Here is a 15,265-nt window from a genome sequence, read left to right as displayed (position 1 = left end):
TGAGGTGGGGGAGCCTTTTTAGTCAAAGTCAAAAGCACTATCTCAGACCACCTGAAATGTGCAGTATTTTTGTTGCAGTGTTTCCATCTAGTGAGTCTCAGTTAAGAGTTCACAAGACCAAATGTTTTGTTTGAACATAGATTTAAGAGTTATTTTTCTTACATGTAATCAGTAAAAAGAGTTGAAATTGATAATTTGGTTTCTGTGGGTTTTTTTCCAGTGGCCCAGTGCTCTGTGTGGTAATGAGCAGTAATGGTGAACAGTGTTATAGTGGAGGAACTGATGGCCTCATCCAGGCCTGGAATACGACAAACCCAAATATTGACCCCTATGATTCTTATGGTACGTTTTTGTCCCACTTGGCACGTTTTTGTCACAGACACTTAGCAAGTGAAAATGAGGTATCTAGTGAAAACTTGAACTTTTGCTGGATTTAGCAGCACTGTGAACTGTTTTGCGTAGTGGTATTCAGAACTTAAAAGGAAAAGGTAACTATTGGCTTTAGTATCAAAGGCCTTGACTACATAGTGAGTTAGTACATGCAAGCTGCAGTGTGAATCTACAGCACACCAGTTTGCTGTGCACTAACTCGCCATGTAGACAAATCATAAGTAAACTGCTGCGTTAGTTCTTGGATTGACTCTTTGTTACGGGCTGGCAAAAGGGTGGAACCTGCCAGTTTAACAAAGAACAAGGGCTATGTCAAGAGACTTCTTAACATGATGTTTCCTGTATGATTTGTATGAAAGTTGGCTTTTGAAAAATAAGCTGACATGCTATTTATGGCATTTTAATCTTAATTTATGTTTAACTTATTGAATGCTAATTTCTCCCTCATGTAGCATAATTTCAACTTTTTTTTTCCTGTTGGTTCTGTTGATATTATACATGAACACTTTCAGATTGGAAAAGGCTAGGAATACATGGAATTATCCTTTCATTTCTCATCCTCTGTACACATTATGAAGATATCAGAATGTTTCTCCCTTTCTAAGTGCTTCTTATTATTTTTATAATACCACTGGGGTGAATAGCTTTGTAGAAACATGTAGGAAGACAAGAGCTGTGCTGAGGAAATGTGTAAATTATAGAATTTAATAAATAACAGTGGTGGTCATGGAAAAAGGGGACAAAAGAAAAACTTTGGAAAGGAAATACAGTTTTGGGAGACTATGGGTTTGCAAAAAAACCCAAATCATACCTATTTTTCATTTGTGTGTTAGTTTCTGGTAAATTTTGGGGGTTTTAGGATTATGTTATAAATTAAAGATCGTGTACTAGTGGAAAGAAACAAATTTGAAGAGGATCAAGATTGCTTGGCCTACACATAGTCTGTTCTAAGAATTGGTGGCAACATGGTGAAAGGTATAGAGCTGCAATTGAGAAAAGGAAACAGCTGGGGAACACTAAAGAGAAGAGTGCACATAGGGAGCAAGAGGAGGCAGAAGATAGCTTAAAATATAGGCGGGGTCTGAGCTGTGTGTATAGGGCCTTACGATGAGGCTGAGGGGTTTGGCCTTGATTTAGAAAGAGATGTTAACCCACTAAAGAGACTCAAAGAGCAGGGAGAGCACCAGGAAAGGAAGGTGCTTTACGCTCTACGGTATTTTGAATATACTGAACGGGTAGGAAAGAAGCACAGGCCAGAAAGGAGGAGGTGGCAGTAGTCAGTACAAGATAGTAAGAGTTTTAGTGGTAGCGGTATAGAGGAAGTGGATTTTTAGAGATGTTGTAAAAGCCAATTTTATTGTTTAAAAATACAAATTATATAACTGAATTCCAGATACCCTAGTGAAATTTGAGTACCGTTACACTGAATAAGCTAAACTTCTTCAGTGATAGGCCCAGCCAGATCCTCTGTTTTTAATATTTGATTCTATATACAGCCAAAGAAATAACTTCTAATTCAATGCCTGGTTTCTCTTTATTTAAATTTTGTTTCAAAACATTTATCCCATATAACTTTTTTCACAGATCCGTCTGTTCTAAGAGGTGCATTTGTAGGCCACACAGATGCAGTATGGGGCTTGGTTTATAGTGGAGCACACCAGCGTTTACTATCCTGTTCAGCAGATGGCACCGTACGTTTATGGAAAGCTTCAGAAATTGCTCCAGCTCTTAATATATTTAATGATAATCAAGGTACAGAATAATTTCCTACTTAAATGCTTATAGGTTAGCTGTTATAATTTCTGTTGTTGTCCCACACATTCCTCCATGCTGCTCTTGAAGACTCCATCTTAGTTTTAATAGTAGTTTTTAAACAAATGCAACTTTTTTGTAAGTATTTTTACCCTTTAAGTTACTTGTGTCCTCTAACTTTGTCCTACAGATGTTTTTCCTCTGGGAATTAGTCTTAGAGCTCCATGCAAGAAATGAACATACTTCAAAGTAGAAATGGATCTCCTATCCCAGCCCAAGCTCTAAATAAAGCATCTTCATAAAAAATATTCTCTGAGATAGTATATCCACCAACTAAGATTAAGTTGGTGACCATATTAGATAATATGGGCTTAGATTCTGGGTCCTTACTCTTTCTAGATAATAAAATCTGTTATAAACCAATGAACCACTGTAGAGTATCACTTCAAATAATGACTTGTATTTATTATATTATCAAGTGCAAGATGGCAGTCAGTGTTTCAATTGATAAGTAATGTTTGAAAATCATATAGTTTTAGACAGCGTTAACTGTTTTCTTATGTCATAATGAAACTATATTATTTTTTTATACCAAAATGTTACCTGGTTTCTTGCTTTTACCAACTAATTCATTTCTGAAAAATGTGCTGCTTTTCTGTAGAAATGGGAATCCCTTCTTCTGTGGACCTTGTGAGTAGTGACCCAAGCCACATGGTAGCATCATTTAACAGTGGGCACACTTGCATTTTTAACATGGAGACACGGCAACGAATTCTTACCTTGGAGTCCAACATAGATACCAGTATGTATCCAAAATGAAAACATTTCCTCATTCAGAGAGGTTGATATTTTTATTGTTGAAAGCTTGTATTGTTTTACTCAAAATGAGAGTATGTTCACAAAAAATAGGCAAGTTGGGTGACAGGTGAAATTATAGAGTGAAATGCAGTTGCTGGATTTTAAGTAGTGATGGATAATTTTACAGCTAATCCTCTAGACCTCATGCAGGGCTCCAGCAACACAGTGAACCACAGATCTCTGGTAAAATGTCAGAAGAAATACATATTTTGAACATGCATTGTGTGACTCATAATTCTATTGGGATATTTTTAAGCAGTTGCTGTAATAGTAAAAATTAAAGCAGAGGAAATAGGTTGGGGGAATCCATAGCAAAACCCCTTCTCTATGTATCCCCATGCATGGATATTATATGTAAGCATATCAATGTTAGGGAAGTGTGTCTGAGTGACAGTGAGTGTGCATGTGTGTCACTTTTAAAGTGCTGTGGAATGATTTAGGATAAAAGGCACTATATAAAAGTAAGTTATTGCTTGAGAGAGCTTCCATTACAGACACATGGTAAATTTAATGCCTAGGAAGATTTTTAACCCAAAGCTTGTTACTAATTTTATTTTTTCAAAGGAACATGTGTGCTGGAGTTTGCAATCTTTAGAGATTCACTATATATTTTTTTCATAGCTGCTAACTCTTCCTGCCAGATCAACAGAGTTGTCAGCCATCCAACGCTTCCTATTAGTATCACTGCCCATGAAGACAGGCACATCAAATTCTATGACAACAATACAGGTAAGTGTTCTTTCACTAGATACTGCCAACAAACTCAAATTTGTGGGCAGTCTCATGAGAGAGGTCAAGAATTGAATGACCTTTGACACCGAACTATCGGTTCAGACTGCATCTGTAGAAATGTGAGGCAATGTCAGGAAACTTGCACTGTGGCAGTCTGCAGTTTCTGGTTTTAAATGTCTCACGTGGTAGTGATTTCTCCATTTCCCTTGTAGGGCTATTGCACAGACCTAGTGGAAACTCATTCTTAGGAAACTTCCCCTCATGTTGGTCTAAAATTTTCATTTGCTGATTTTTCATCTTTTTTTTTTCCTAATTCTGCCTGCTTGGATCCTCATAAGCAGTTAAAAGCAGCCTAGGCATCTCTGTAGGATTGCTGAGCACTGGGTCTGGCCTGGCCTGTTTGGGGAAGCAGTAGTTTCCTTTTGAAGTTCCACTAATGACATTGGTCCAGACTCAATGGGAGCGCTCCTCCCGCAATGTTGCTTCAAAGAAAATGGCCTCTTCTCCAGGAACAACTGGGCAGTTTTAATTCGGTTTAAGTCTGGACGGGGAGCTGAATTAACATTCCCAGTTCAGTTTTAAGGGATCCAAATACCTGCACAGAGGTGCTGTGGGATTCAATGGCAGTAGTAAACCAGTCCTTTCCCAGCAATCTGTGGCCCTCTTGCTATTGCCAATTCACTTTCTTAAAAGTTGTAGTGCACACAATTCAGTATTCCCAGTGTTTTTTTTACAGTAAAACACGAGAGCTTAAAGTGTCATCTGAGCTCATGGCAAGGGATAGTAGAAGCTGGAGGGAAAAGATGAAAATAAATAAACCTATTTTTTAAAAATTGAACAAGTAGACAAAAAGCCTAAACCTTTTTCCTGTTTTTTTACCCTTCTTGTGTTAATTTCCTTCCACAACAGAAGAATATATTCCATATAAAACATACAGAACACTTGTGGGTTTTAAATGAAGGAGCTGCTATAATAGCAATAAGTCATGCAAGGTTCAACAGTAGTAAAGGACTGATTCCGTTTTGGAATGATTGAAGGCACTCAACTGTATTTACCCAAAATGTGGATGATTGCCTACCGATGCACACATTGTTGTGGCTTATTGCTGAATAACTGACCTCTAAGTCAGTTAGGAAGCAGAGACTTGTATATGCACTCTGGCTGCAGCATCAGCTCAGGAAAAACTGTTGATTGTTACAGTCCACAAAGTGTGTGTTGTATATGCAGTGCAATGGATTAACACAGTTGTTGACGTTAGAACTGTTGACCACTTAAGCAAATGAACAATATAAAATGAGTTGATACATAACCATACTCACCCAGTCATGAGAAAGTATTTTTCTTTAATATAATATAAAATGTGAAAGGCTCCAATCAGTGAGAAAAAGCAATCGAGAGAATTAAAATGTTCATTCTCTTTCAGATTCAGTGGGGCCATACAAAGTAAATTGCCATAATATGTTGAATTACAAAAAATAACTGTAGAAAAATAACACGGATAATCTTTTCTTTCAAAGGAAAACTGATCCACGCAATGGTAGCCCACTTAGATGCAGTCACAAGTTTAGCTGTTGATCCTAATGGCTTGTATTTGATGTCTGGCAGTAAGTACATCAAATGTTAACCTCTTCCTTTATCATAATAACTTTAATGTTTTTTACAATTAAGACAACATATTTCCCTCTTTCTCTATGTAGGTCATGACTGTTCAATTCGCTTATGGAACCTTGAAAGCAAAACCTGTATTCAAGAATTTACTGCTCATCGCAAAAAATTTGATGAGTCTATTCATGATGTGGCATTTCACCCATCCAAATGTTATATTGCCAGTGCAGGAGCAGATGCTCTGGCTAAGGTCTTCGTATGACACAGTGCTTCCCTTTCAACTCTAGCTCTTGTACATTTAACCAGATGCACAAAAGAGAGGGAGACGTGAGCAAGAATCTTCATTTCCTACCCTGAAATTAAGAGAACGTTTGTAATGGTTTAGTTTTTGCAGGGTGCTCTTTTCTAAATTAAGGTTTCTTCAGGTTTCTGCGAACTCAGCCGGTGCTGAGAGCTTGGAAACTCTCAGTTTCAAATGTCAACAAAAGAAATGCTTTTATTTCTGAGGGTGTGAATATTCGTCCAGGCAGGCCTTGGGCGAAACTAGGTATCTGTATTCTCTGCTAATAAAATGGGACACTATAGAGGGATGGTCAAGTAAATAGGTGGCCTGATTGCTGCAGGGAGAGGGGAAGGGAACTTCCAAGTGTTTCTCATCAAGGAATCTTATAAACAGCATACTTAAATTAAGTAACCTAAAAAGGTGACTGTTCACATGCCCATTGGGCTACCATGTGAATTTCACTTGTTCATCCCTTTGGTATTAATGACTAGATGGTGTTTAGAGGAAAGTAGCTGATCATTAATCTCAGCCCACTTGGCTGCTAGCATAAGGTAAATTTGTTTAAAAGGAAAAAAATACTAAATTTTAAAAATTATTAATGCAGTAATGTTTTGTTAAATCTATTATGTTATACAGCAAATATTTAGTTTGCAGGAAATGTATACATTTTATTAATTTTGTGGAAGAATGTGATAGCAAGTGGCTAGAAGCTAAGGCCATAGTCTAATCACAATTAAGGAGACAGGCTGAAATAGTCTGTATATACTGTAATAAGGGATTTAATTTATTCAAATTTATAATACTGTTTATTGTTGGTCAGGCACAAGAAATTATAATAAAACTTCCTACAGCAATCTCTAGCAGAGTTTAGCCAACACATCTTCATTTTTTCCCATTCCTTCAAGAAAGGGAGCCACTGTGGATGAAAATCATGATTTCATTTTAAGAATAAACATGATTTCATAGTGCTCTGTGTGAGCCTTGCTATCAGATTAATGCAGTAGGTGCCTTTACAAAGTTCCACCAGTTTGAAAGATTCTACTTGTTCTAGAGAGATTCCCTAACTTTCAAACCGTTGGAACTTTTGAAATGTTCCCCCTGTATGGGGCATGCTGTGCCATTGATCTTTAAAGTGTGGTTATGTGAAAAGTGACTGTTTAAAAACGGCACCTTTTTACTCAGCAGATCTGGTCCCTCGCTATATTCAGAGTATATCTGTTTACTTTAGTGACAGAAATAAGTTTGCTGGTTTTTAGTCCTGTTGTCCCTGCAGGGCGTATCGCAGGTGAGAAAGAGTAAGGTGGATTCTATTCTGTTGGGCACCATCAGACTTGGTTACCTTTCTGTAAATCCATTTAAGGCAGTGGTGTCCTCAGTTCCACTTGTGGAATGTAATTAGTTCTGCAGATTCTTTATTACTGGTGATGATGTGAGAAGGAAAGAACCCCACCTGACTCTCAAATCCCAGGTTGAGTTTGGCTAGAAGTTAATAAAGAGATCTTTTCTTTTAAACTGACATGTTGGAAATAGGAGTCATTGAAACACAGTAAACATAGGACACACTGCTATTTTTAGAGTGATTTTTCAGAGCAGAACCACACTTAGGCAGAACTCCCCATTGATTACAATAGGGAGTTTAGATTAACATTCAATGTCACTCGTTGCTTTATGATAAAAAGTTGCCCCAAACTGTTTGAGGCTGCAGTGTACTATATTTAATGCTAAATACCCTGGAATACCTTTTACTGCTCAGCATATTCAGATATTTCAGTTTGTGATATTGATGTACAATATATTTCCATTAAATAACATTAGAATTTTACCACTAAACAGATTACTATAATAACACAAATTATTTAGTTTTATATGATAAAAAGGGGGAATCTGGCTGCAAAACTGAGCATTCAACTTTGTGAAAAATCATTTGTGTACTTGACTTGTTCTTTCAGTGTCATTATTTTATTTCTTTTTGGAAAGGAAATTACAAAGATTTATTTGAAAAATTCTAAAAGTTATGTATATTATAGATGTGTATATATATATTGTAAACATGTATTAAATCTGTCTTGTAAGGGAAGACTTCATGGGTGCATTTTAATGTTTTAGTAAGTATTAAGAATTCTTCTCAGTTTGTGTATACAAAGGATAATGATAAGTATGAAATGAATGTTGTGCTATTTGCTTACAAAATATAATACATAGTTACAGGTGTTTAGATTGCTGTACATAAAACTAATAGGCCAGCATGCTTGTTTTTAAAGACTGTCGTTCTAACTGATTAAAAGTTGAATGTAAGAAAAAGCGGCTAGTCAAATGTGAATTGAAAGATGTTCCATTCTTACTCTTGAGCTCTTGCTCAAACTGAAAAGTGAATCTTTTAAAGCTGGCAATAGCTGGAAGATGAGGTGCCTTTAAAAAACAAATGTAGCCTTACAAAGAAGTTGTGGAGTATATATTTTTGTGCTGGTCTTCATAATTGATGTTAATGTCTTTTTTACTGTATCTGCTCACGTACTAGCAGGACTGCAGGATACTGTGCATGAGCCTGTCAGCTCTTCTGAACATCATCATAGAAGTTAGGGATGGAAAGGACCGCTTAGGCCGTTTTGTTCATCAGCCTGACAAAGTAGGATTGTTACCCTATTGTGCGTTTTAAATAGCGTTTTGACCAGTGAGGTTTTATATATGTCCCAAATGATTAGGCTTTCGTTGCTTCCCTTGGAAGACTACTCCAATGCTTAGATATTTCACTATTGGAAAGTTTTACCTGATATTCAGTCTAAATATTTATTTTCTTAATTTCATCGCATTATTCCAAATTACAGTCCTTTTGTACTGCATAGTTCCTCTCCATGCTTGGTATTTACACCCTGAAGGTATCTGTAGACTCTTATCATATCCCTTTCTTAATTGTCTCTTAGGCAAGCTATAAATGTTAGCTCTTTTCATTTTTTCCTCACAAGTCAACTCTCTACAACCCCTGATCATTTCAGCCTTTTCAGTTTGTCAGTTTATTTCTTCATAACTTGCTGTCCAAAACGGTGCACACACCATTCCAGATGCAGTGCCATCAGCACTAGTATAGACAGGGTCTGTTCACCTGTGTGTTCTATGATGTGATGCTTCTACTCACGCAGCCCAAAATTTTATTGGCCTTTTTGCTGCTGTCAGATCGCAAACTCAAATCCCAGTTGTATCTGCCATCTTCTTTAGACAATTTTCAACATTATTGCTTCCCAGGTTGTTGTTTCTTTTTTAGTTATGTGCAACTCCTCCCAATTCAGTATAGTCTGTAAATTTCATTAATGTGTATTGGCCAATAATGAAAATATTCACAGGATTGGACCCAACTCTGTTCCTTGCTGTATCTCCACTAAACATTTCCATACCCATGATGCATTACATTCTGCCATTATGCTATTTCCAAATCAAGTTCACATGGCAATTTTGTAGTTTTGTTTCATAGAAATTTCAATGTAGGTTAACCTGTGTTGTTATTTTTTGTTTTTAGTAAAGCCCAGTTGAAAGGAGAAATTACAACCCCTTTATCTGGTGAAATGGTCTAATAAGCTTAAACATCCTCCTTTTCACTTCCAGTTTACAAGGATAAACCGTATGCTCTTTTTGTATGTTTACGATCCAGCTAACTAAAATACTTTCTTGTGCAAAAGGATTAGACTAGTTTGGGACACACCTTGGATTAAGTATTATGGGAAATATTTCCTTCACTTTTATAGTGTCTTAGTCACTTATATATTTGGTACCTTAAAGACAAACCTCTGTGACATGCCAAGTAAAATCCTAATCTGAGTGTTCAAATGTCTTTTTCATTTATATTGTTTATAAAAGTCACCTAGGACTACCATGATTTTCAGATCACATTTAAGTTTTTCATTTAATAAAAAAAACATTTTCTTTAGAAAGAGATCTTTAAAATAAACCTCACTTCCTATAGGGTTTTTTTTAGGGTGCAGTGAGGTTAAAGTAATGTTACAGCTTAAGTATTCCCAAGCGTAATACGGTTGAGTTACTAAGTGTGTAATTGTTCAGTATTCAGCTTTGTAATTAAACCATAACCATAACCATAGATGTAGAAGCTGCAAATTCCAAATAAATAAAAACTTGTCCTTTTCAGTAAATAAAATCTAAAATAACTAAACACACACTTTTTTCAACACATCAGTGTGAACTCATCCCAAATTTTTCTAATTCTCAGCTGCTTTAATCATTTGATATAGGGAGTTCCACAAAACTATGCATTAATGTAAAATACATACATCATTTTTTGACAGGAACACCGGATTCCAAGCATGTTACTAGAATCCATTCTAAAGGAAACCAAAAATTCATTGGCAAGCATAAACGTCATATCTCGCATCTTTTTCAAGCACTTCTAAAGACTTTTCTGTAATGAATGTCAATTTGTATGAAGTCTGCCCATCACTGGTTGCATGATATCTTAAGACCCAATTTTAAATTCTAAATTTTGCCCTTTTGTGCCAAAGTAGAAAGTATAGTTTGGTGAAAGAGTAAAATATACCACTAGAGAAGGGGTAGCAAGAGATTTGTGGTATCTTATAACAAAATCTTTGAAAATAAAATGGTGTTTTGTTAATTTATTTTTCAAATACAAGGTCCAGTCTAACTTTGACACATACTCCTCAGAGACTTCAGTGTGACCACACATGAGCATCAACTTAAGCACATATGTAAGAATTTGCATTATCAGGCCATAAAGAAGTTAATAGGTGACTTGTTCTCATGTACTGTGATAGGATTAGAACTTAATCACAATGGAGGGAGTGCAGGACTGGTTTTCAGCCTTATTTCTGAATGCCCATGATTTTGTGGATTTAGATCATGACCTCAATGTTATATAAATGATTATGGTATTTTTGCATTTAATTCATTATAAACAATCCATTCCATACAAATAAATGCACAGTCAATGCCATTCTAAGCTTAGCTTTGGAAACTTTGCTTTATTTCCAGTGTGATACACAAATGTTTTAGCCATTTTACTATGTTACTAAATGATGCTACAGCTTTTTATTTTTTATTTTGACATGCAAATGAGCTATGAATGGGAAAAATGCTTCAAAGATATTTCATGAGTCAGTTTATTAACATGTATATATTTCAGATAGGTGAAATGGAACTCTTCATTAAATTGGGAAAATACAAAATGGAAGTAACTGTGGAAACTCTACCCTAAGTACAATACAACATTTAAAAATACATTCTGAAATTTGAGGCTGCTAAATGGAAAATTATTTGGCCACAACTATTAAAAAGGGAAAAATCAGACCGTGACATTAAGACTAATGAACATACGGTATTGTTGTTAGGAAAATTTATAATTTGTAACATAGTTAATTCATGTTACCTCTTGGACCTTTCCTGATGGTGAGCTTCAAAGCTACAGTCAAATTAACTAATTCTGTCTTGAGTGGCATAGAGTAACTCTGTAGTAAGGTTTTAGTTTTGTTTTTGTTTTATTTTTTGAAATCTATTGCTCTTCCCTGAGGCAAGTATTTCGGATAGTGCCCTGTCCCTTAAGGAGTTGAGAATTTACCATTTACTCTGACTTTTGTTGTGTATTTTGTGGAGAAAGCTACACTGAAAAGTGACATAACTTGACTTCTGTGGTATAAATGGATTTAGGTTTATAGAACAACACTGGTGTAACTACAAATTGCACGTAATCTGCTAATCAAACCCCTTTCAATGTCAGGTACTACTCAGTATGACTAAGGGTAACAATAGTCAGGTAGACAACATTTTGCCCATCAGGCTGCCTGTGGGGTATGTCTACAAAGCAGAAAAATTGTAGTTGGAGGGAAACTGAATTTTGAAGGATGGCCTGACGTGAAATGGAACAAAATGGGAAATCTTAGGATGGTGAAAAATTACGGCATGAGCCCGATCAAACCCCTATTTTTAAGTGATCCTTACTCAGGCAAGTACTCCTGTTCATTCAATGGGTCTGCTCCTGTTAGTGAAAATCTTGCTAAATCAACCTCTTAGGTTGCGTATGATGACTTTTCCTTGTTTACTAACAACTATTTGCTGAGTAGCCACCTTTTTCATGGTCTCATTTGTTGTTACCATTTGAATCTCTTCCATAAACTATACATTCACAGAGCCTTAAAATCCCATCTGTTTTTGACTTCCTGCTTTGGAGGGTGAATTGCATTGATTAACAGCGACTTCCTGTTTAGACACTTTTCCTGAAGGACAGGTGGGATTTCAGGTCTCTAGGACTACAATAGTTTTCATTATTTAGAACAAAAAATTTGGACCTACTTATTTTTAATTTTAGTTTCTGATTCTAGTGAATTTTCTAATTTTTTGTATCCTACCTGCTGACTTAATTTTGTTGCTTGAAGTCTGTTTGAAACCTGAGAAGTACTGTACAATGTGAGACCTTGCTTTAAGATTCTGTTCTCGGTATAAATCCCTTTGAACGGTGCAACAAGGGTTCTAATCTGGTGTTTGCAGTGTTGTTGTAGCCGTGTTGGTCCCAGGATAGAAAGACAAAGTGGGTGAGGTAATATCGTTTACTGGACCAGCATCTGTTGGTGAAAGAGACATTTTTTCTTTTCTACTTTTTCTTCAGGTCCTGATGATATGCTCTGGGTAGCTCAAAAGCTTTTCTCCTTCACCAACAGAAGTTGGTCCATTAAAAGATATTACCTCACCGACCTGCTTTTAATCTTGCTCATTTTCAGTAAAGATACTTTGTCGCCATGGACAAACCAATCCATACTGTAGCTAGATTAAAAAATATACTTTAATGCAGGTCTCTACATGAGCTAGTGTGATATTTTTTAAACCAATTTGACCCTGTCTACACTGCCAAGACTTATGACACAGTAAGATCACAACCATATTTACACCATGCTTAAGCATGTATTTTAAATTGTTCAAAGCCCTGTGCTGACAAGGCCTAAAAGTCCTGTTTGGTTGCATTCATTCACCTTGAATTGCAGGCTCCCAAAATTACTTGCTCAGAGTCTGAGAAATCTTTGGTCCTAGCACCAAAGTCTTAAGCTGAAAGGTTAAAAAAAAGAGTTACACAATTGGATTTGTACTTTTCTAAAAGGGAAGGAATAATTTCTTGCCAAACCAAATAGATTCATGACTTTTGTGGCTTACTTACTAAAAGCAGCCAAAAGTATTGTATAAGGGATAAATGATGGACTTCAGGCTGATACTTTTCCATTATGAATTTATTTTTTTATTCTATCTTTCATTGAAATTGTGGTCTTTACATGTAGCTTGTTTTTTCAAATGTAGAGCTCCCAAAATTGTTGTTTCATCTCAGACAAGCATTTACAACAAACATAAACAGATTTCAGGGGTATCACTTCAGCATTAGCAATCTGGAGCAACTTACTTTTGAAAATACAAAAAGAGTATGTTAACAAAAAACATTTTATAGCTTTGGAGCCTGAGTGGATTGAGAGGGAGTCTTGTACTACATGCGGTGGTTTCCTTAAATCACGCATCTCAGCAGCTTGTAGAAAAATACGGGATAATAAAACTATTATTCAGTGTAATATTTTCTATTAATTATAGGTATAATAACTTCTTAACATGGATATTCATCAGTATACTCTCTGCTTGCAGTGTATTTTGCATGAATATCTTCAATTGGTTTCTTAAAGAGACACTCAAGTTAAAACAGTCTTTCAAAGAAATTTCTTTGCCTCTGGAACTAATACTACTCATAGTTAAAACTGAAGTAATTTTAAATATGTTTCACTATTAATGCAGTTTGTTTCTTGTTTTGATTCCTGTACTTCATTTTTTCCCTAAAACAAAAACTATATTTGGGACCAAAGCTGTCTGGTAATGCCTCTTTTAAAATATAGATAGGGTTGCCAATTTTGGTTGAACATATTCCTGGAAGTTTCCTCACATGACATAATCTTGAATTCAAGATTAATCTTTAATTCCTGGAGACTCCAGGTCAATCTGGAGGATTGGCAACCCAGATTACAGGTGGTGACTACAAAATATTAGTGACTATAGCTGCCACATTCCTAAGTATGAACTTGGTGCTGCTCCAATGAAAGTTGAAGTGAAAGGGTGCCAGTTACTAAGAGTAATGTGGGAAACACATCCTTGAAAACAATTAACAAGGAGAAAGATTGAGCGTGCATGTTACTTTGGGGTTCTTATGTTGCGCACTCATGAGTGTCGTGAATGACTGCTTTGGTGTAACAGTATCAGACTGCAGGTGCTTTGTGAAATGGTGGCTCAGATGGAAAATATCTATTTGTTGAGTAATTCTGATGGCTTGTCAATTTGTGTCTATGGTTTAGTATGAGATTATGTAAAAGTTATAAACATGCTAATTTGGTGGTATATATGCTACTCTTTTGTACACAGCGAATAAATTATTTTAAAAGTTATATATCAATTTTTTTAATTTGCAAAGTAACTAGTTCTCCCAATAATAAGAATCCATAAATTGCAAATGTTCTATAATTTCAAAAGGATGTTGCATTCATTGGGGAAAATCTAACTGCTTGTGCTAATCCCTACAATTTTGAGATGCTTTTACCATCAAACAGACCAGAAGTTTTTTTGTATTAGAATGAAAGCATTGTATTATCAGTTAAAAGTTTAATATTGTGTCAGAACTTCAGAATTCATTTTCAGAATCCTAGACATACATACAAAACGGCAAAATTTGAATAATCACAGGGCAGTCATTTAACACCTATTTGTACATTTTGGGACATCTCAATAGGAGTTCTCTAAGTTTTCTGTTTTTATGAACTGCAATGAAACTATTGGTTGTGGAACGTATTGGGGCAATTGTGTTTAAAGTTATGTTTGCTTGTTAATGTGCAATTTAAAATGAGGTAACATTGAGGTAATCATGTAGGTATTTATATTGATATGGCAGTAGTGAAGTGGAATATCTGTATTCTGTACCCACATTCTGGCCTGAGCAAAATCACATGGACTTCCAGAAATAAGCAATGGTTTTTAAGAGCAGCTTTATTTAATGTTGCAGGAGCAAGTAAATGTTATTTGTACCATATACTTGTACATGTAAATTGGGTGCTAATAAATACTATTTTTCAACATTTTGTAGTGTGTCCATATATTTATAAGAAATATATAAGCATATAGAGTGTGGGGACACCCCAAAAGAGCCCTACAGATGTATATTAGCTCATTCCATTGTGGGCCATGTTAGTATCATCTGAATTTTCCTTTTAAATTTGACCTTTACAAAAGCAGTTCTTCTGTTCCTGTGCCAAATATTATCTCCCTTTCAATTCTTTGTACTTGGTCTACATTTCCATGTGCTGTTGATTATGAGTATGCCATCTTGACATCAGTGGCACCTTACAACTTATGCAGTCTTAATGCACACAGGTCTTAGGGTCTTCACTGGGAGTTAGAGACACATTATTCCAATAGAGTAAATGCCTTTGTGTAGGGGGTTGATTATCACAGAGTGATGCAGCGATCTCGGGAAGAACACAATGTGCTTCAACCTTACTTTCTCTAACATAGACAGTAGCATGTACATTTTAAAAAGTGGACACACAATTCTCCCCGCATGGAGAGGATGATAGAGAATGAACCACACATGACAGAGGTCAGTCGTGTTGCTTAATG

The 15,265-nt window shown here is 35.9% G+C and overlaps 1 protein-coding gene across 7 annotated transcripts in view; it reads left to right on the top strand.

The window, feature by feature from the left end:
• Nucleotides 1–7,921, top strand: part of STRN (striatin) — an 89,721-nt gene extending 81,800 nt beyond the window's left edge. For all 7 annotated transcript variants that reach the window (XM_042848426.2, XM_042848425.2, XM_005296257.5 and 4 more), the window contains 6 exons: nt 221–342; nt 1,975–2,142; nt 2,804–2,944; nt 3,622–3,729; nt 5,250–5,336; nt 5,430–7,921. In XM_042848426.2, coding sequence (XP_042704360.2) covers nt 221–342; nt 1,975–2,142; nt 2,804–2,944; nt 3,622–3,729; nt 5,250–5,336; nt 5,430–5,599 — 796 coding nt within the window. In that variant the 3' untranslated portion in view covers nt 5,600–7,921. The remainder of the gene's footprint in view (nt 1–220; nt 343–1,974; nt 2,143–2,803; nt 2,945–3,621; nt 3,730–5,249; nt 5,337–5,429) is intronic.
• Nucleotides 7,922–15,265: the final 7,344 nt, after the last annotated feature.

The sequence above is a fragment of the Chrysemys picta genome, chromosome 3 (genome assembly GCF_011386835.1).
Source record: "Chrysemys picta bellii isolate R12L10 chromosome 3, ASM1138683v2, whole genome shotgun sequence".
Taxonomy (NCBI): domain Eukaryota; kingdom Metazoa; phylum Chordata; order Testudines; family Emydidae; genus Chrysemys; species Chrysemys picta.
Note: the sequence above shows the minus strand (reverse complement) of the source record. Positions and strands in the feature narration are given on the sequence as shown.